This window comes from Peromyscus leucopus, chromosome 3, assembly GCF_004664715.2.
Source record: "Peromyscus leucopus breed LL Stock chromosome 3, UCI_PerLeu_2.1, whole genome shotgun sequence".
NCBI lineage: Eukaryota > Metazoa > Chordata > Mammalia > Rodentia > Cricetidae > Peromyscus > Peromyscus leucopus.
Window position 1 is genome coordinate 146,206,363 of NC_051065.1, and position 21,454 is coordinate 146,227,816.

The 21,454-nt window shown below is 45.2% G+C and overlaps 1 protein-coding gene across 1 annotated transcript in view; it reads right to left on the reverse strand.

The window, feature by feature from the left end:
• The window catches only part of Chd4 (chromodomain helicase DNA binding protein 4), a 37,444-nt gene that overhangs the window by 10,483 nt on the left and 5,507 nt on the right, over positions 1-21,454 (reverse strand). The window contains 22 exon segments of the mRNA XM_028892376.2: positions 6,190-6,365; positions 6,720-6,957; positions 7,269-7,393; positions 11,826-11,943; positions 12,050-12,093; positions 12,096-12,180; positions 12,270-12,411; positions 12,737-12,910; positions 13,030-13,151; positions 13,404-13,541; positions 13,732-13,932; positions 14,595-14,786; positions 15,600-15,696; positions 15,771-15,902; positions 16,630-16,835; positions 16,957-17,160; positions 19,333-19,572; positions 19,778-19,956; positions 20,085-20,220; positions 20,425-20,552; positions 20,763-21,004; positions 21,121-21,239. Of these exon segments, the coding sequence (XP_028748209.1) occupies positions 6,190-6,365; positions 6,720-6,957; positions 7,269-7,393; positions 11,826-11,943; positions 12,050-12,093; positions 12,096-12,180; positions 12,270-12,411; positions 12,737-12,910; positions 13,030-13,151; positions 13,404-13,541; positions 13,732-13,932; positions 14,595-14,786; positions 15,600-15,696; positions 15,771-15,902; positions 16,630-16,835; positions 16,957-17,160; positions 19,333-19,572; positions 19,778-19,956; positions 20,085-20,220; positions 20,425-20,552; positions 20,763-21,004; positions 21,121-21,239 (3,438 nt within the window).

The window sequence follows — 21,454 nt, forward strand, 5'->3', positions numbered from 1 at the left end:
TGTAAACACTCGGTGTGCCTGCTTGAACCTAAAAACTTGGAAGAAATTTAAGAGACAGGACATGGCTCCTCAAAAGGTTATGTGTAGATTAGCAGTCAGCCTGATTGAAGAAAAATGTGAGAAGGAAAAGTATTATGACGAGACAGAATGAGACACTGTGCAGCTTCTGTCCCTTCCTACTGGCAACACCCAGAAGCAGAACAAAGAGGAAGCTTAGCCCCTTAGCCGGAAGGATGGAGGGCTTCCTAAACACTGCAAGAGATCTTCAAGACAGCAGCAGGCCAGAAAACATTCTCATCTTAATTAACCTCAGAAAAAATTATCAACTGCTTGAGAAATTAAAACACACACACACACACACACACACACACACACACACACACACACACCTTCCCCACATGCATACATACATACATACAGAAACACACTCAAATATTTTCAATAGCTCTCCAGGTTTTTGAGTTTTTATTTTGTTTTTTTGAGCAGGGTTTCTCTGTGTAGTCCCGGCTGGCCTTGAACTCATGAAAAGTCATCTATCTATCTCTGTCTCCTGAGTGCTGATTAAGGCTTGTGCCACCACTGCCCAGTTTGGATCTCCAAGTCTTAATACCCAAGTACAGATTCTTTTCCCTTTGGACACTTCAGAAATACTGATTACATACAAATACTGGGCTGAGTGCTTACTCAGCATACACAAGGCTGTGGGTTTGACCCCCCGGAATGCATAAACCATGCACGGCAGCATGTGCCTATAATATTAGCCCTTGAGAAGTACAGCCAAAAGAATCAGAAGTTTAAGAACAACTTTAACTACAGTGAAGTCAAGGCCGGCTTGGAATATGTGAGACTATGTCTCCAAAAAAAAAGGAGAAGAAGCAAAACCCAAGTTCTTCATAGCCTAAGTACAAATAACCTAAATGTCAGAGCTGGCCCCGGGACCCACATCAGAGAGAACCAACTTCCTGCAACCTGTCTTCTGTCCTACACACATGCACACGAGCATGCGCACACACACACTCAAATAAATGTCAAAAGAAACAAACTAAACGACTACACAACTAAATTACAGAATAGGCTGGTCATCTCTAATGAAAGAAAACAAAATCTAGACTATGAAACTCAAATACCCAAAAGTTATAACTACCTTTAAAAAATTTTATTTTAGCCAGGTGGTGGTGGCACACGCCTTTAATCCCAGCACTTGGGAGACAGAGACAGTCGCATCTCTGTTGAGTTTGAGACCAGCCTGGTCTACAGAGAGAGATCCAGGACAGGCACCAAAACTACATGGAGAAACCCTGTCTCAAAAAAACCAAAAAAAAAAAAAGTTGACAAAAAGAAATTTTCATTTTAGTATTTTTTTTTCATGCATTGGTGTTCTGCCATGGGTGTCAGGTCCCCTGGAACTGGAGATGTAAATAGCTGTGAGCTGCCATGTAGGTGCTGGGAATTGAACCTGGGTCTGCTGGAAAAGCAGTCAGTGCTCTTAACTGCTGAGCCATCTCTCCAGTTTTAGTATTACACTAAAACTGGAGTATGTAAATATGTAAATACTAAAACTGGAGTATGTAAATACTAAAATTAAATTTTAGTATTTTTAATTTTATGTATATGTTTTATCTGCATGTAAGTCTGTGTGAGCCTGGAACCCAAGGAGACTAGAAGTCAGCATCGGAACCTCTGGAACTGGAGCTACAGATGTTTGTAAGCTGATGTATGTATAAAGAATCAAACTCTGAAGAACAGCCAGCGCTCTTAACTGCTAAATCACTCCCTCAAATCACTATTTGTTATATAACTCCCCAGCAGAAAGACAGACCCCCTCCCCAAGCATGGTGGTGCACACCTGTAATCTAAGCACTCAGAAAGATGAAGGATCACAGATGGAGGATCACTGTTAAGTTCACGGTCACCCTGGGTAAGACAGTTACACACATACCCATATGTACATATTATGTATGCGTATGTATGTAACACGCACGCACGCACGCACGCACGCACGCACGCACGCACGCACTCACGCACGCACTGTGCTCTCGAGTCAAAGTGAAAACAACTGCTCCCAGAAGAGAACTAGGCAGGACAGGGTGGAGGAGAGATTTTTTTTTTTCTTTTGGATTTTGAACCATGTTGCTGTATGGCTTGTATGCGAATGGAGAGTGGTGGAGCCTCCATGGCACAGACCTGGGAAGAAGAAGTCAGATCACTGGAAACAGGTACTGAACAGAGATACTAGACAGCAGTCTGTTCTCTCTGCTCCTTCACTGCCCTCTGAGCAGTTTCCTCAGTACATAGGCCCTGTTAGGATAGTCCTGTTGTCCATAAGCACAGGACCTAACTATCGACACCAAAGCTCCTAAAATATGTAAGACAAAACAAGCTTATCATTTTCCTCCCAATCTGTTTTTTTGAGATAAGGTCTCACTTCGTAGACCCAAGAGGCCTGGAACTCACTATGTAGACCAGGATGGCCTTGAACTGTTTGTCTTACCTCTTGAATGCTAGGATTAACAGCATGCACCACCATGGTGGGCTCAGCTTTTTCTAAAATGATCATCACACACCTGAGGTCAGCCTGGAACTGATTTCCAGGCGAGAGCAGGTTACAGTGTGACCTGGCTGTTAAAATTAAGTTTTGTGCATAGTTATAAGCCTTAGCTCTTTTTTCTTAGCCAATACAAAAGCTGAGACAAGAGAACTAAAAGTTCCAGGCCAGCATGGGCAATTTATAGAGGGGCTGGGGATACGGCTTGGTTGGTAAAGTGCTTCCATAGCATGCACCAGTTCTTAGATTCAATTCTCAGCACCACATACACCAGATGTGATGACAGATGCCTGTAATCCCAGCACCTGGGCGGCAGAGGGAAAAGGGTCAGAAGATCAGTGTCATCCTTAGCTGCCTAAATTCTATCTTGGAATACATAAGACCCTGTCCCAGGCAGGCAGTGGTGGTGGTGCACACCTTTAATCCCAGCACTCAGGAGGCAGAGGTAGGCAGATCTTTATGAATTTGAGGTCCGCCTGGTCTACAGTGTGAGTTCTAGGACAGCCTACCCTGTCTCAACAAAAATAAAAAGACCCTGTCCCCAAAGATATTTTTAAAGTACACAGGACTTTGCACAATGAATATACATAATAAAAATTTTAAAAGAAAACTAAAAAAAATTCTTTCAGTATGAATGAATGTAACTCAGTAGCAGATTAACTGCTTAGCCCTGGGTTCCATCCCCAGCGACTCCACCTTCTGATTAAAAGGTCTAAAAAGAAATAAATACCCAGGTGTGGTGGTAGATGCCTTTAACCCATCACTGCCTGCACAGGCAGGCAGATATCTGTGAGTTCCAGGCCAGAGCTACATAGTGAGACCCTTTCAAAAAAAAAAAAAAGAAAGTAAAAAGAAATAACAGGCATGGGGCTGGAAAGATGGCTCAGCGGTTAAGAGCACTGGCTGTTCTTCCAGAGGTCCTGAGTTCAATTCCCAGCAACCACATGGTGGCTCACACCCATCTGTAATGAGATCTGGTGCCTTCTTCTGGCCTGCAGGCAAACATTCAGGCAAGAACACTGTATACATAATAAAAAAATAAATCTTAAAAAAAAAAAAAAGAAAGAAATAACAGGCACTAAGGCACTAATCAGAGAAGACCACATATACTTGCATAGGCACTATCGTAGATCAGCCCTAACATGTGCTGTGACAGGCAATTGCTTCTACAGAATACTCTCTGCTACTGTAAGGAATACGATCTCCTACAAAAAAAAAAAAAAAAAAAAAAAAAAAAAAAAAAAAAAAAAAGCAGTTTTTGGTTGAATTTACTGCTGATCTATATAAAGTTTCCCCACCAGTTACACATAAAATTGACTCGAAGCAACATCCCCTAAGAACAAGCCAATAAAAAAGCGCAGTGTACTTCTCCGTGTGCACAAAGCTCGGTTCAATCCCCAGCACCACATATCGGCTGTGGCAGTTACACATGTGGCTCAGGTCTGTCATTCCAGCACTCTGAAGGTAGAGGCAGGAGGATCAGAAACTCAAGGTCATCCTCGACTACACAGTGACTCCCAGAACAGCCTGAGATATATGAGACCCTGTCTTAAAACCCAGAAGCAGACAGACATTGTGGTTCAGATGTATAATCTTACACTTGGGAGGTTAAAGTAGGAAGACCAGGAGTTCAAGACCAGGCTGGGATCCATAGGGAGAGCCTGTCTCCAAAAAATTGCAATAGTAAACTAGGCAGTGGTGGCACACGCCTTTAATCCCAGCACTCGGGAGGCAGAGACAGGCGGATCTCTGTGAGTTCAAAGCCAGCCTGGGCTACAGAGTGAGTTCCAGGACAACCAGGGATACACACAGAAACCCTGTCTCAAAAAAAATTTTTTTTCCTTTTTTTTTTTTGGTTTTTTTGTTTTTGTTTGTTTGTTTGTTTTTTGAGACAGGGTTTCTCTGTGTAGTTTTGGTGCCTGCCCTGGATCTTGCTCTGTAGAACAAACAGACTGGCCTCAAACTCACAGAGATCCACCTGACTCTGCCTCCCGAGTGCTGGGATTAAAGGGCAGTCCACCACCGCCCAGAAAAAATGAATTAAATAATAATAATAATAATAAATGAGGAAAGAAAAATCCCCGTTAGTGTTTGATTTAGGACCCTTCAAAAACCTAACCTAAACTAGGTGGTGGTGGTGCACACTTTAATCCCAGCACTTGGGAGGCAGAGGCAGGCAAATCTCCGTGAATTTGAGGCCAGCCTGGTCTACAAAGGGAGTTCTAGGATTCATGCAACACAGGATGGCCAGGGCTGTTACACAGAGAAACCCTATCACAAAAAACGGGAGAAAAAAAATAAAAATAAAAAAAAACAGCAAAAAAAACTAACCTATCAGGCAGAACTGATCTTATAGCCCTATGCAAATCACTAAAAAACCACAAAATCCCATTAATCAAGATCTGCTAGACAAGGGTAAGGATATGAGTCAGCTGGACAGAATGCTAGCCCAGCATGCAAGGAGCTTTGGGTTCAGTCTCCATTCCCACGTAAACCAGGCCTGGTGGCCCATGGTGTCAGCACAACACTTGGAAGATGGAGTCAGGTTATTCTCAGATACACAGTAAGATCAAGGCCAGTCTGGGATACCTGAGACCCTGTCTCAGAAATAAAAAAAAAAAAAAAAGTAATAAAAATTCTGCCAGATAGTCAGACATGATATGGTGGCCAGGAATGGTAGGTGGCACATGCCTGTAATGCCAGTACCTGAGAGGCAGATGCAGGAGATCAGGAATTCAAAATCAGCTTAAGGTACATAGAGTTGAAAGCCAGTCTAGGCTTCAGGTAAAATAACACCCAGGCCTGTAATCATAGCAACTGGGATGTTGGTGCAGGAGGATCAAAAGTTTGAGAACTATGCTGAATAACAAGACTTCATTTAAAAAAGAAGGGGGAAAAAGGCTATGCTATCAGAAGACAGCAAGAGCAACATCATTCTGATGAGAAAGCATGGTGAAGACATCAAAAATCCATGCCAACCCAACCCTTCGTCAAGTGGTTTAAAGGGAACCAGCAAAGAAAGCGATGTTTTTAAATTACTTAAGGGAAGAAATATATTATAAAAACCTCACACATTCTCTTTTGGTAGTTTTTGCTTCTTAGTGTAAAAGATCAAAGGAGGAAAAGCAAAAAGGAAAGAATTCTCACCTTTGAAAAAAAACAGCTAGTTATTAAAGTATGTATCCATCTGCTTTTTCTTTTCTTTTCTTTTTTTGGTTTTTTTCCGAGACAGGGTTTCTCTGTGTAGCTTTGCGCCTTTCCTGGAACTCACTTGGTAGCTCAGGCTGGCCTCGAACTCACAAAAAGATCCACCTGCCTCTGCCTCCCAAGTGCTGGGATTAAAGGTGTACACCACCACTGCCCGGCTTTCCATCTGCTTTTTCTAAGGTAGCATTCAAAAATGTATATGAAGAATTAATAGGATATATAATATAAGACTCTAGGAGAGTTTATGCTGGTTATGTGAAACCTGGCTGTGCAGCTCCTGACAGTCAAGGCAAAGATGAGAATGGAAACTGAGCATGTTACATTCTTTCTTTGCAAGGCAAAAAGATGTTTTCCTGTTGTTTCAAATATCATCATGATCTCAATTCCAATTTTCAGACCAATCACCAAGAACAGCATTGCCTTGGACTCATACTCACCCCCATTTCTTCTTCCCGTACCACATACTGGGCCACTTTGAATGAGCTCAAGTACTCATTCATGCCCTGCAACTCTGTGTCTTCGGTCTCATCCTGGTTGCGATCCAGCAGTCGTTCAATGGCCTTGTCATCATAATGGATGACACTGCTGTCTTCTCCCTCTTTGTTGTCTCCGCCTGTCAAGAACCAGGAACCCACAACCCCCAGTCAGTTCAGCTGCAGTAGAAAAAGCAGTTCCCAGCTGGGGGGATGGGGTGGTGGTGGTGGTGGCGGCGGCGGCGGCGGCGGCGGCGGCGGCGGCGGCGGCACATGCCTTTAATCTCAGCATTTGGGAGGCAGAGGCAGGAAGATCTGAGTTCAAGGCCAGCTTGGTCTACAAAGTGAGTAGTCAGGACAGCCAGGGCTGTTAACAGAGAAACCCTGTCTCCAACAACAACGAAGGGGGGAAAAAGGGAGGAAAAAGCAGTTTTTCCATGGAACCCTCTGAGGAGCCAGGTTCCACCCCAACTTTAGGTTTCTGATTAGCTCACCCCCGTCTGTGGCTTCATCCTTGAAGAGTTCCTCAGTGCCGAATTTAAGGATGTCATCGAGCTCCTGTTTGGACATGGAGCCGGTCTTGGAGCCCAGCCCAGGCCGCACCACCAAGTGCGTCAACATCATCTTCTTCTTGGCCACCTGGGTGATGCGCTCCTCCACGGACGCACGGGTCACAAACCGGTAGATCATCACCTTCTTATTCTGCCCAATTCGGTGGGCTCTACTAAAGGCCTGGAGTTGATCAAGCAAAACCGGCAATCTTATGTCCTACTGACTTTCACAGAAAACAGTCATACTAGACAGAAGCTGAAGCTAGTCTTCCCATAAAATCTCCTTTGCAGCTCTCCCTCCAGACACCAACCTCTTATCACACTACCCAAAATAGGTCTACAACTAACCCCAATTCCCAGGCTTATAAGATAATGACCTTCAAAAAAAGAGAGAGAGAAGTCTGTTGTTCCACTCATACTTCAATTTCAAACCACAGAGCCCTCCTGCAGAGTGGGACTGCTGGGGGCCCCTAAAGCTGCTACTCTACTCACCTGAATGTCATTATGGGGGTTCCAGTCAGAGTCATATATGATAACTGTGTCAGCAGTGGCCAAATTGATCCCAAGGCCCCCAGCTCGAGTGGAAAGTAAGAAGCAGAACTGCTGAGCACCCGGTGCTAAGAAACAGAAAACATCATGAGTTCTCTACTGAATTCCAATAAATACGTAGAGAAGGAAGGTAAGAAACAGCTTATAACACTGCTTGTAATAGCCAGAACCTGGAAACAACCTAGATGCCCGTCAACGGAAGAATGGATGAAGAAAATGTGGTACATATACACAATGGAGTACTACTCAGCAGAGAAAAACAATGAAAGCATGAAATTTGCAGGCAAATGGATGGAACTAGAAAAAATCATCCTGATGAGGTAACCCAAACCCAGAAAGACAGTCATGGTATGTACTCACTCATAAGTGGATTCTAGATATAAAATAAAGAACAATCAGACCACAACCCATAGAACCATGGAGGCTATATATACAGCATGGAGGTCCCTAGGACGACTGTGGCTTATAATAAATTTCGATTTTACTCAATTATTGGAAAAAAAAATAGCCAAATGAATGGAAACACATGAACTATGAACCAAAGGCTGAGGGGCCCCCAGCTGGATCAGGCCCTCTGAATAGGTGAGACAGTTGATTGGCTTGATCAGTTTGGGAGGCAACTAGGCAGTGGGACCAAGTCCTGTGCTCGTTGCATGAGTTGGCTGTTTGAAACCTGGAGCTTCTGCAGGACACTTGGCTTAGTCTGGGAGGAAGGGACTGGACCTGAATAGACTGAGTCTACCAGGTTGATCGCAGTCCTCGGGGGAGGACTTGTCCTGGAGGAGGTGGGAATGGAGGGTAGGCTGGGGGTAAGGGGAGGGGGTGGGAGGGGGGAGAATAGGGGAACCCGTGGCTGATATGTAGAACTGAATGGTATTGTAAAATAAAATAAAAGGAAAAAAAAAAAGAAACCGCTTATAAAAACAGGAAACAATTATCATAAAGGATCCCGAAATCAGCATCAAAGCATCAAAGTTTACAAACAACATTAGCATAATCTCAAGTATCTGCCTCAAGAGATGTATGAATTTCAATGAGAAAAGTAACTTTACAATGGAGAATTTTAGCAGACACCACCTCAACCAAGTGACTAATAATCACCAGAAAGGATAAATGCAAACATCACACACAATATCACATGTGACATTCTTATACATTTTCCAAAAAAGACTCTATATGAAATAACTGACCAGAAATTCCAGGTATCAATACCATGAAGGAAGGAGTGGGGTGGGGTGGGGTGAAATGTCAGTTAAGAAGCTTCCTGTGGGGCTGGAGAGATGGCTCAGCGGGTAAGAGCACTGACTGCTCTTCCAGAGAATACAGAGAATATGGGTTCAATTCCCAGCACCCACATGGCAATTCACAACTGTCTATAATTTCAGTTCCAGGGGATCTGACACCTTCACACCAATGCACATAAAAGTTTAAAAGAAGGAGAAGGAGCAGCAGCAGCTTCCTATCTAACTATAGTGTAAAGAGTAGGATCTACCCTTGGATCTAATTGTGCACTGGGGATTCCACCCTCAAACAGAAAAAGAACATCAGAGAAAAACGGCGACACTCAGGATCTACAGTTCACCTGACAATATGACTCAATGTTAATTTCCTACTGTTGGCAACTGTACCATGTTAGATTTTATTTTGTTGAGTTTTTTGGATTTTGTTTGTTTGTTTGTTTGTTTTTTGAAACAGGGTCTCAAGTAGATCAGACTGGTCTTAAACTCTGGCTAGCCAAGGATAACTGAACTTCCTGTCTCTACATATCCCGGCTTCCCCAGTGTTGAGATTACAATTATGTGTCAAGTACCTTCGCCTGCTAGTCATCTCACTGGCCCTTTTCCCCCACTTACAGACAGGGTCTCCTGTAGTAATGATATTCTTGAATTGTTTTTATTTTTATTTTATTTGAGACAGAGTTTCTCTGTGTAGCCCTGGCTGTCCTGGAACTCACTCTGTAGACCAGGCTGGCCTCGAATTCAGAAATCTACCTGCCTCTGCCACCAGAGTGCTAGGATTAAAGGCATGTGCCACCACCACTCGGCTCTTTTTAAATATTTTTTAATCTTCATTTTGTGTGCGCACCTGTTTTGCCTTCATATATGTCTGTGCAGAGCATATGTGCACGGCCTAGAGAAGCCATAAAAGGATGTTGGATCCCATGGAACTGGAGTTAGAGTTAGAAGCTGCCATGTGGGTGCTGGGGAGTCAGACCCAGGTCCTCTAGAACAGCCAGTGCTCTTTGCAGCCCCACTGACATACCACGTGCTGAGACACATGCATATGCCTCAAGCACTGTAAGTTGCTATTATTAAGAGCAGCAGGCCAACTCTGTATTTTTTACAATTTTTAAGTCTAAAATATTTTAAATAACCAGGACTACACAGAGAGACCTTGTCTCAAAAAAAAAAAAAAAAAAAAAAAAAAAAAACCCTAAATAAAATTTAAAGGTTGGGGGAAGGTGTAGTTGTATTACTGAGACAGACGAGTCTTATGTATTTGAGCTTTAACAAATCTGATCCTTGGGGTTGGAGATAAAGAGCGTTCTCTGCTCACAGAAGACCTAGGTTCAGTTCCTATCAGGTAGCTCATAACTCCAGGCACCATTTCAGGCACCTGTACATACATGATACACAGACAAGTAGGCACACAAACATGCATATAATAAATTTAAAGCTGGGCGGTGGTGGCACATGCCTTTAATCCCAGCACTCGGGAGGCAGAGCCAGGTGGATCTTTGTGAGTTCAAGGCCAGCCTGGTCTACAGAGCAAGATCCAGGAAAGGCGCAAAGCTACACAGAGAAACCCTGTCTCAAAAAATCAAAAAAAAATAAAATAAATTTAAAAACAATACTAATCTGATCCTTCTTTCAGCCTCAGGATATAACAAGGTTAGAGAAAATGTCCCTTTTTAATCAGAAAGAACAAAGACTCTAAGGGGAAGGTCAGAAAAATCTCTTAGATATAGTCCAATTCCTTCTTCAAAAGCTTCGCTCCTCCCTATCAACTGACCAAGACTCAAAAGAACTCCTGAGAAAACAGGTGCACAAGAATAAGCTGGGGTACTGAAGAGAGATGGCGCAGCAGTTAAGAGCACTGGCTTTTCTTCCAGAGGACCTGGATTCATTCCCAGTATCCACATGGCAACTTACAACCAGCTGTAATTCCAGTTCCAGGGGATCCAATGCCTTCTTCTGGCCTCAGCAGGTACTATAAGCCTATAGTACATAGATACACATGCAGGCAAAATACCCACACACAAAATAAAATCATAAAAAACAAACCCGTGGGGCCAGTGAGATGGCTTAGCAGGTAAAGATGCCTTGATAACCTGTGTTCAATCCCAGGATTTCACATGGTAGATGGAGAGAACCAATTCCTGTAAGATTTCCTGTAGCCGGGCGGTGGTGGCGCACACCTTTAATCCCAGCACTCAGGAGGCAGAGCCAGGCGGACTCTGTGAGTTCAAGGCCACCCTGGTCTACAGAGCAAGATCCAGGACAGGCACCAAAACTACATGGAGAAACCCCGTCTTGAAAAACCAAAAAAAAAGATTTCCTGTGACTCCTACATCTGTGCCATGGCGCACAAGTGTGTAGACACAGTTGCAAGCACATGCACACTTTAAAAAGAATCAAGTGATTGTTCCAGAAACACAAGAAAATGGGGCCAGACAGAAGGCACAAGCATTTAATCCTAGCATTTAGTTAAAGACAGGTCCACCTCTAATTTGAGTCCAACCTGGTCTACATAGTTCTAGACCAGCCAAGGATATGTAATGAGACCCGGTTGCTTTTACAGAAGACTTGAGTTCAATTCCCAGCACCCACATGGTAACTCACAACCCTCTGTAACTCCAGTACCTAGGCACACATGGTAACCTAGGCACACATGGTAGACATACTTACATGTAGGCAAAACAGTCACACACAAAAAAGTAATCTTTTTATTGTTGTTGCTTTTTTGGGGTTTTGAGAGAAAGGATCTCGCTACATAGCCCTGGCTGTCCTGGAACTCATTATGTAAACCAGCTGGCCTTGAATTCACAGAGATCTACCTGTCTCTGCCCCCTGAGTACTAGGATTAAAGGTGTGCACACCATGCCCATCATATATATATATATGAGATATATTATGTATATATATATGGGGGGGGGGAGATCTGGAACTCCCTCTGTAGACCAGGCTGGCCTTAGATTCACAGAGATCTACCTCCTGAGTGCTTAAAGGCACTAAAGGAATAAAGGTATGTGCCACCACCACCTAGCAATAATATTTAATTTTTATTTAATAAAAAGAAGCCGGGCAGTGGTGGCGCACACCTTTAATCCCAGCACTAGGGAAGCAGAGGCAGGCGGATCTCTGTGAGTTCGAGGCCAGCCTGGGCTACCAAGTGAGTTCCAGGAAAGGACCAAAGCTACACAGAGAAACCCTGTTTCGAAAAACCAAAAAGAAGAAGAAAAGAAAATGATTGCCTGGAAATATGCCACTCTTCTCTTACCATTGAAGCGGTCAATAGCCTCCTGACGCATGTTCCCAGTGATCCCACCATCAATACGTTCATATTTATAACCTTCATGTTCTAAAAAATCCTCTAGCAAGTCCAACATCTTGGTCATCTGTAAAAAGGAACAGCTGAATTACAGAACTGTCAGGTGATAACTCTCTTCTCAGTCACTAGAGCTGTCCCACACTGTCTCCAAAGTTCTAGTTGGGCCCACATACCTGGGAGAAGATGAGCACCCGATGCCCTCCCTCCTTAAGGTTTTAAGCATCTTCTGTAGCAGCAACAATTTCCCAGATGCTCTGATTAGGGCACTGCCATCATACATGCCATTAGGCATCTTAGGGGCTTCCTGGTGACAGAAGCAAAGGAAAATGTATTAAAGAAGCCCACAAGGAGGAGTGAACAACCCAGGGAGGACAAAGAGGTGGCACAACTTACCATTGCCGCCACAGGGAAGAGGTAAGGGTGGTTGCAGCACTTCTTAAGATCCATCACCACATTTAGCAGGGAAACCTGGTTGCCACCACCTCGAGCATTAAGTGCTTCAAAATTCCGTGTGAGAATATACTTGTAGTACTTCCTACATGAACAAGATGCAAGGACAGGTTGGACCCCAGTCTTTAAATGACTAATGATGCCTGAGACCCAACAGCCTGAGATCATCTTTCCAACCTTCCTCACTGTGCAGCTAAGCTAACAAGCACTAGCCACACGGTCGTTATGTTAGACACTGGAAGGTATAACTAAGAACTACAAGCTCCAGCTCCCAGGTCTCAAGTTTCTTCAGGCCCTGCCTGCTCCTGTCACCAGATGCCTACGAGCTCTACATGGGAGAAACCCTTGGCAAAATGCACATGTCTAGCTGGATTACAAGACGGATTTGTGCTTCTGCACCTCACACTCACTTCTGCATAGGGCTCAGCTCCACACGCACAATCAGCTCTGTCTTGGATGGCATATTCTTGAACACATCAGCTTTGAGCCGCCGCAACATATGAGGCCCAAGCATGTCATGTAGTTTTTTAATCTGGTCCTCTTTAGCAATGTCAGCAAACTCCTCCAAGAAGCCTTCCAAATTGCTTCAGGAAAAAAAGAAAGTCGTTGGAGAGGTAGAAACAAAGGAAGGAAAGTAATATAGGAGACGTGCAACAAGAAGAATTCAAGATAATCATGGACTGACAGTGATAAACACACTTACTGGAATCTCTCAGGGGTGAGAAAGTTGAGCAGATGAAACAGTTCCTCCAGGTTGTTTTGTAATGGAGTCCCAGTTAGCAACAGCTTGTGCTGTAGTGAGTAACCATTCAAAACTCGGAAGAACTGGAGAAGAGAGGTGAAATTCAAAAAATCAGGGCACCAATGTATCTCTACAGAATCCCAAGCTGTTTCACTGTCCAGCGAAATTAAGTCTCTTATGGCTGTTATCACTCTTAAAGGCCTGGCCACAGAACTGCTACCACAGGAAGGAAGGAAACAGACCATTTTTCCTTTCTTCTCTACTTAGGTTTCTTTTCAAAGAGATGAGCTCCCAAAAGACTAAAACTGGAGACTATCACCTCTCTTCCTTCTCACCTTAGATTGATTGTTCTTCAGACGATGAGCTTCATCCACAATAAGGCAGGCCCAATCAATAGAACCTAAGATGGCCATATCAATGGTGATCAATTCATAGGATGTCAGCAGAACATGAAATTTCACAGATGCTTCTTTCTGCATAAAGATGAGTTGGTGATTCATTACTGGTCCACTCCTCCAGTATCAGCACAGCCAGGGACAGGTGGGCTCTCCCTGCTCCCAGCTACCCTTCTGCCTTACCCAGAGACCAGGGGAGGCAGCAAACTAAGCCCAAAGCAGTGACTCCCTCTCCAACAGTATCCTCTTCCTCCCCGCACTGAGATACCTTCATTCGGGAGGCCTTCTTGCCACCACGAATGGCATTGTCTTCAAAGGAGAACTCATTCTCCCTGATGATAGCACGGCTGTCCTTGTCACCCACATAGGTTACCACGTACATATCGGGAGCCCACATCTCAAACTCTCGCTCCCAGTTGATGATGGTAGAAAGAGGAGCACTCACTAAGAAGGGGCCTTTGGAATGACCCTAGGAGGAAGAAAGCAGGCAGGATCAGGGCTAAGAGCCCATCATCCTACACCCCAGACTCCACCTCTCTCCCTGACCCCCAGTGAAGCTGAGGTCTGACACTGCACCCCTGCCCCGCCATTGTTCTCCTTTACGAAAGCTGTCTGACCCTCTCTTTTCCAAAAATTAACAGCCCACCTTGACAATGCCGAACTCATCCACCAAGACTTTCCCTACCACTAAGTCCACCCACAATTCTGTTGACCTCAAAACATGTGCACTCCATCTCCCCCACTAAGTCTACCATGGCTCCATTCCCATAAGAGTCACTGTAGGGTCTCTCACTGGCTTAGAGCACAGGCTACTCTTGCAGAGGACCCCTGTTCAGATCCCAGGACCCAGATGATGGCTCAGTGTGTCACTCCAGTCTCAGGAGATCGGACCCCCTCTTCTAGCCTCCACAAGCACGGAACACAGGTGGTGCACAGACGTACTTACAGGAAAAACACCCACACAAATACAATTTTAAGGAAAAAAATTTCCACTGCCAGACCTATGTCTTCTTGTCCCTCAGCAATGTTCAGAGTGAACGTCCTTCTTCCCTTCCTCCCTCTCCTCCAAGTACAAGAAAAGAATACAATCACAAAACACCCACACAAACACTAACATCTCTCCATTCTTACCTCCTTGTAGAGGGAATAGAGAAAGACTGCGGTCTGCACAGTTTTCCCAAGACCCATCTCATCAGCCAAGATGGTGTCAGTACCCTGAGCCCAGGAGAAGCGCAGCCAGTTTAAGCCTTCCATTTGGTAGGGGTGCAGAGTGCCACCTGTGGCATCCAGGTACTCTGGCTGTCGCTCATACTTCACTGTTGGCTAAAGGATAAGAGAGAAGACAAGAGCTGGTAAAGACGTGAGGAAGACAGTAGCTACTTCCCCCTTCACATGGCCTCACTAGATCCCGCGCCCCCCCCCCCAAGCTAAAAGAAAAACAACAACAAAACCCTTAAGGAAGCCAGGCACGGTAGCACCTGCCTATAATGCTCCTACTTCAGGAGCTGAAACTGAAGAACTGAGTTCAATATGAAAACTAGGGCTGGAGAGATGGCTCCGTGGTTGAGAGCACGGACAGCTCTACCAGAGGTCCTGGGTTCAGTTCTCAGCACCCACATGGGAGCTAACAGTCCAAGGTCTGACACCCTCATAGAGACATACATGCAGGCAAAACACCAATGTTATTCAAACAATAAACAGAGCACTAAAAAAATATGAAAATTAAAGATTCACTAACAATACACTAATTCCACTAGATCTGCGAGGGAACTAGGTGTGATGGTGGTGCACACCTGCAATCAAAGCACTTGGGAGGTATGGAGACATGAAGATCAGGAGTTCTAGGCCAGCCTCAGCTACAAGAGACTCTGCCTTTCTCAAATAAATAAATAAGCCCTTGTGTATAAGACCATTCCCTAGATAACACTTTGTCATCATATACAATCTCTTCTGTGGGTTTTTCCTGATGGAGAAGAAAGAAGGAAATCGCAGTGTTTTCGGATTTACAGACCTGTGCAGAAGGAGCATTTACAGTACAGCCATCTGCAGGCTGACTTGGAGCTGCACCATGAGGCTGCAACAGGCAGACATACTGCCCACCCAACAAATGATGCCCTTCCCCTTCCACCAACTCACGTCAACAGTTGGGGTCTCCGGAGGCCTCTCCAGTTTCCGAAGCTTCACCTTCTTGAGCTTCTTGCCAGGTCGTCCTTCCTCACCCCTCATTAACTCCCTAGGAATGAAAACTCCACAATGCCAAGGGGTCCTCTCAAGAGAGCACCTCATCTCTTTCCTCCCATTGCCTACCTGTGATTCCAGTAGCTCTGCTTGAACAGGTCGTAGTCCTGGATCTCCACATCCTCACTCTCCCAAGACGCCTGATCATAGGGTAAGTCTCGCCACTTGATTAAGTAGTGAACATGGCCCTTCTTGTCCACACTGCAAGGTCAATAAAGAAAAACTCCTCAGAGCCAGAAGGCAACTTTCCTCACCTCCTCAATCAGCCTTGCTCTTAAAAACTGACAAAACCGGCCGGGCATGGTGGCGCATGCCTTTAATCCCAGCAGGAGTAGGCGGATCTCTGTGAGTTCAAGGCCAGCCTGGGCTACAGAGTGAGTTCCAGGACAGGCTCCAATGCAACACAGAGAAACCCTGTCTCAAAAAAAAAAAAAAAAAAAAAAAAAAAAAAAGGGGGGGGGGGCTGGAGAGATGGCTCAGCAGTTAAGAGCACTGACTCTTCTTCCAGAGGTCCTGAGTTCAATTCCCAGCAACCACATGGTGGCTCACAACCATCTGTAATGAGATCTGGTGCCCTCTTCTGGCCTGCTGTCATATATGCTGTATACATAATAAAAAATAAAATCTTAAAAAAAAAAAAATAGAACAGTAAAATCTTTAAAAAAAAAAAAAAAAAAAAAAAAACACCGACAAAACCATTCTAAATCTACCAGACTCCACGTGTATTCAGAGCCTCAGTAGTATATGTCTTTGGATCACTAATCTCTCTCTACTTTACACTCTCCTACGGGCCAAATTCCAGGACTCCGTCACTGAATTAAAGAAGACTATCTCCTGAGCACAGTAAGTCAATGGCAATGCCCACTCTCTTAGGCCCTTTAGTAAGAGCCTCCATGGGTACACTACGTCCAGGGCGCCAAACAGGTACCTGTGGTTGAGGATTCGATGGATCATCATCCACTCCGGTTTTATTCCATAGCGATAGAAGCGCTCTTCCATCTCTGCAAACTTAGGGTCCTTGTTCTTTCGCTTTCGGCTCTTCTCTTCATCCCCACCGAAGTCCCCAGAAGGTGGCTCGTCCATATCATTCTTCCGCTGATAGTTTCGGAACATCACCTGACAGTGCAGCTCCAACTGGGAGCAGAGAGAGAGAGAGAGAGTAAACCACCCTGGAGCTCCTCCGGCCCCTACTCACACGGCTCTTTTCTCACGACCTCTGCAGGGTCGCCCCACATACAGCCTGTGCCAGGCTTACCTGCAGTTCTGATACCCAGGAGCAGTGCCAGTAAGACATGCCTTGCCATTTTACAAAGAACTGTCTCTCCGGCCGCCCCTCCAAGGGTTTCGGAGAGGGAGTATTAGGGTCAGCATCTGGAGGCCGAGGCACTGGGGTGGGAGATGGTGGCTGGCCCCACTTCCAAATTAGGATCTTCTGCACTTTGCCCTTAAGAGCTGGACACTGAAAAAGAGACCACTTTCTCTTAATTAAAAAGCACAGGGAGATGTATGAAATTCCCCAAGAATGAATAAGCAGTAATGTTTATGGGTAACAGCGCTTGCTGCACAGGATGAGAACATGAATAAAATGGCTAGCATTTGTAGAGATGAGACTTGCTGGTCTTCCAGAGCAACCATATTTGATTCTCAACATTCACATTGTGGCTAACAACCATTTGTAACTCCAGTAACAGGAGACACGACACCTTCTTCTCTCACTGAATACACATAGTGTACATACATACATACAGCAAAACACCCATCATAAAACAAATCCCCAGCACCCACATAGAAAGCCACACAGTCACACACACCTGTAACCCCAGTGCCATGGGAGCAGACCCAAGGATCACGGGAGCTTGCTAGCTGCCAGCCTAGCTCCAGGTTTAGTAAGATTTATTTAGTAAGATTCTTTTCAAAGGAATAAGATGGAGTAATAGAGTAGAACACTGCTGCTCTTCTGGCCTTAGGCACAGAGGCCTGGACCCCTGCACACACATGTGCATACACAAGACAGACAGACAGACAGACACACACACACACACACACACATTTTCTTTTCAGATATAAGGCTCGCTGTAGAGCCCTAGCTGGCCTGGAATTCAATATATAGACCAGACCGACCTTAAACTTACAGAGGTCCTTACTGCCTCTGCCTCTGCTAGATAATGTACCATCATAGCCAGGAAGTAAAATTAACAGAGAGCCTGGTGACCTAAGTCTTTGACACCAGCAGCGGGGAGGCAGAAGTAGGTAGATCTCTGTTAATTAGAGACCACCCTATCTGTTTTACACAGTGGATTTCAGGCCAGCCAGGGCTAAAAGTGGGACCCAATCAAAAAGAATTTTAAATAATTAAAAACAAATTAGTAGACAAGCCCACAACTTTAATCTTGTCAATGAGTCATTAAGACTTCATTTCAAATAAAACCTAACTCCATGACCCTCCCTAGGTAAAGAACACTAGAATTTTCTCTCCCTTTCTGGACATCATCAGAGCTTTAAAAAAAAAAAAAAGCCAAGGAGCTATACTTTAAACAATAACCCAAAACAGCTAGGCATAGAAAATTCACAGAACTAGAGCCAAGCAATTCTCCATCCTAAGCAATTTAAAGGCAATAAGTAAATGGGCTCTCGAACAGTCTTAAGTTACTAAGAATTGAGGCAAGACATCCAGACTAAATGAAGTTGGCTGGGCACAGAAACCTGAGCTTTGCTCCTAATACTCAGGAAGAGGAGGTAGGACAGCATGAGTTCAAGGCCAGCTTGGGCTATATAATGAGCTCCTTGTCTGAAAAATAAAAAGTTTATTGCAGAGCTTGTGTAGGGACCAACCCAGGTGTTCATCAACAGAGAACAAAGAAAATGTGGTATATTATATAGGCAAAGTAAGTCAGTCTTAGAAAGTCTAGTTTTCTCTAATATTTGAGTCCTAAATTTACAGATACATAAAATCACGTATGTACAGAGGACATACAAGTAGATACAATACTATTAAAGAGGAACAAAGAACTGATGGGAAGGGGAAGAGACCTCAGTGCAGCAGGCAGGCAGGAGGCAGAGGCAAGTAGATCTCTGAGTTCAAGGCTAGCCTGGTCTACATAGTAAGTTCCAGGACAGGCAGGACATATATAAAAACAAAACAAAACAGGGTCCTGTAAGAGTATCAAGTGCTCTTAATCATTGATCCATCTCTCCAGCTCCCAAAATTAAAGTTTTTAAAGACAAGGCCATGTGTAGGAATCACACCTATAATCCTAGCACTCAGGAGATACCATGAATTGAAGGTCAGCCTGAGCTATACATATAGTAAGTTCAAGGCCAGCCTGGACTATGTAATGAGACATCACTTCAAAACACCAAAAAGAGAAAAAAAAAAAGAAAGAAAGAAAGAAACAGGAATGACTGAACTAGAACAGGACTGCCAGGACACTACCTCCTCTATTCAGTTAATTCTATGTTTACACAGGAGATGGTGTCCCAAGACTAATTGAGAAAAAAAAGAAATTCCTGTCTCAGCTAGACAATGTGTAGGTCTGTGACCCTTCCCCAGCCTCACAATGCCTAACGAGAGCAAACCCTGTGCTATTATGAGATACTGCGCCCATCTCCCGCCCTCACTCAAGTCACTTACAGTACAACGGGGACAGAGCCATTCCCCATTTGGGATCTCTGGCAGCGGGGGGTTCAGGCAGTGGATATGGTATGAAGAAGGGCAGGTGTCACAGCATAGCAGCTCCCCGCCATCTTTGCAGACTCGACAGAACTCCATATGGTGGTCATCTTCCTCTTCTGGGTCACCTCCAACCTCTTCAAGAATCTCCTCACCCTCAGAATTGTCTTCTTTAGCCTCCCACTGGATGCCCTCCTTCTCCTGAAATAAAGAACCGGAGATCAGATTATTAGCACCCACCCCCACCCCAAGCCAGAACCTACTGCCATGGTGCCTTGAGATGTTTCTCAAAGCTGACAGCCAAGGACATTGCCATTTCTATTTCCACCCAGGCCCAAAGAAACTCATCACCCCACCCTTGCCCTTAGGGGTACCTTCCCAGGGGTGCCAGTAGCCAGGTACTCACACAGTGTGGGCAGCTCCACTTGCCCTCGGGGGCCTTCTCCATGTCTGGGTCCAGGCACACCATATGGTAGGCTCGGGGGCAGGTGTCACACAGGATGATCTCACCGCCTTGCTGGCACACCTCACAATAGTCCTGGTGGTCTGTCTCATAACCATCCACAGCAGTCACCTCCTCCTCGCCTGGGCAAGGAAGAGGGAAAGCCCAATTATTAGAACAAAACCTCCTCCCCCACCCTTATCTCCTAAGGGAGATTCTCCCTGGCCATTCCCACCTTGTCCCATCCCCTAAGTACAGAAAAGAAACACACCTTTCTTTTTCTTTTTAGTGGTCCGGAGTTTCTTGCGGCTCCGACTACTGCGGCTGGTAGAACCATCCGAAACAGAGTAGCTATTGATGCTGGCATCATCGAAGTCAGATTCTACATCTAAGTCATCATCCTCACTCTGAAAAAAATGAGAAAAGAACAAGGTTAAAAGCCCAGGCCAAGGAAAGAATGGTAAAGAACCCCAGCAAGAATTGCACAGAGGAAGCCTGGTCACACCTGCCTGAGTAATAATACCCCACATTCTTATGTACCTGACAGAAAGCAACATCCTTCTCCACCACACAGCTCCCTCTTCCCCCAGTGGGATGAACCAGGCTCTCACCGAGGATCTCTTACGCTTGGAGCCGAAACCTCCCAGCTTGATTTTCAGAGGAGCTACTTTCTTGGGTTTAGGCTTCTTGGCATCAGGCACTCGAGGGCTGCCTTTGGGCTTCCTCCGAGCATTGGGACCTAAAGTCAGATACAGCCAAATGTCCATCACAAGGCCAGTGATGGGAGAACGAAGTCTTCACCTAAGCTTGCTCAACTCTGCCTTGCCTTCTAAATCTGAGGCTCACCCCTGCCTCCCTCCTGCCACCTCCCTTAGGGGTGACCCAGCATTCCTATGCTGTCTTTAGACTTCCCAAGCCCACCCTGGACTCTTCATTCAACTCCATTCACCTTTGCCCTCCTTGGTCTTGGCCTTGCGGATAGGCACCTCCACAGGGGGAGGGGGGGGTGCGACTTCAGTAGCCGTCACCATGCTCTCCACCACAGCCACAGCCGCTGCAGCTGCAGCCGCCACCGAAGCTCCAGAGCTGCCCTTGAAGGGGTTGTTGGTACTGAATTCCCTCCACTTTGCACCCAAGACCATCATCATCTTCGAGACAGCAATCTTGGGGTTTTTAGCAGCAATTAGGGGTCTGGTAGAGAAAAGGACAAGAATAAGAAAGATGGCCACGTATAAAAGAGGAAAGGAAACAAGAAGAAATTCTAGGAGTCTCCTCCCTTTCCACTCCCCAAGATCCTCCTGATTTACCGGACAAACTGGCTGAAAGCCTTGTAGTTGGTGAGGGTACGGTAATCTTCCTCTGAGAACACATGGTCAATGTCTTCCATGCCCCAGTCTTCCAAAAGCTGGGCAGATGATTTCGGTTCCTGCAGAGAGAACACAGTCAAGAAGAATCTGCTTCCTCCTGCCCACACTTGCTAAGAGAATGCAAGTTGAAACTATGGCTTTTAAGTGCTGGGTACAGGAGAACTAGAGAGGAAGTACTCGAAACTCTACGGAGAGATAGATGGAGTTCTAGAGGGCAGGAATGTATCTGAGAACCAGGGGCAGGCTCTAGCAGGAAAGGGGACAAGACAGAGGT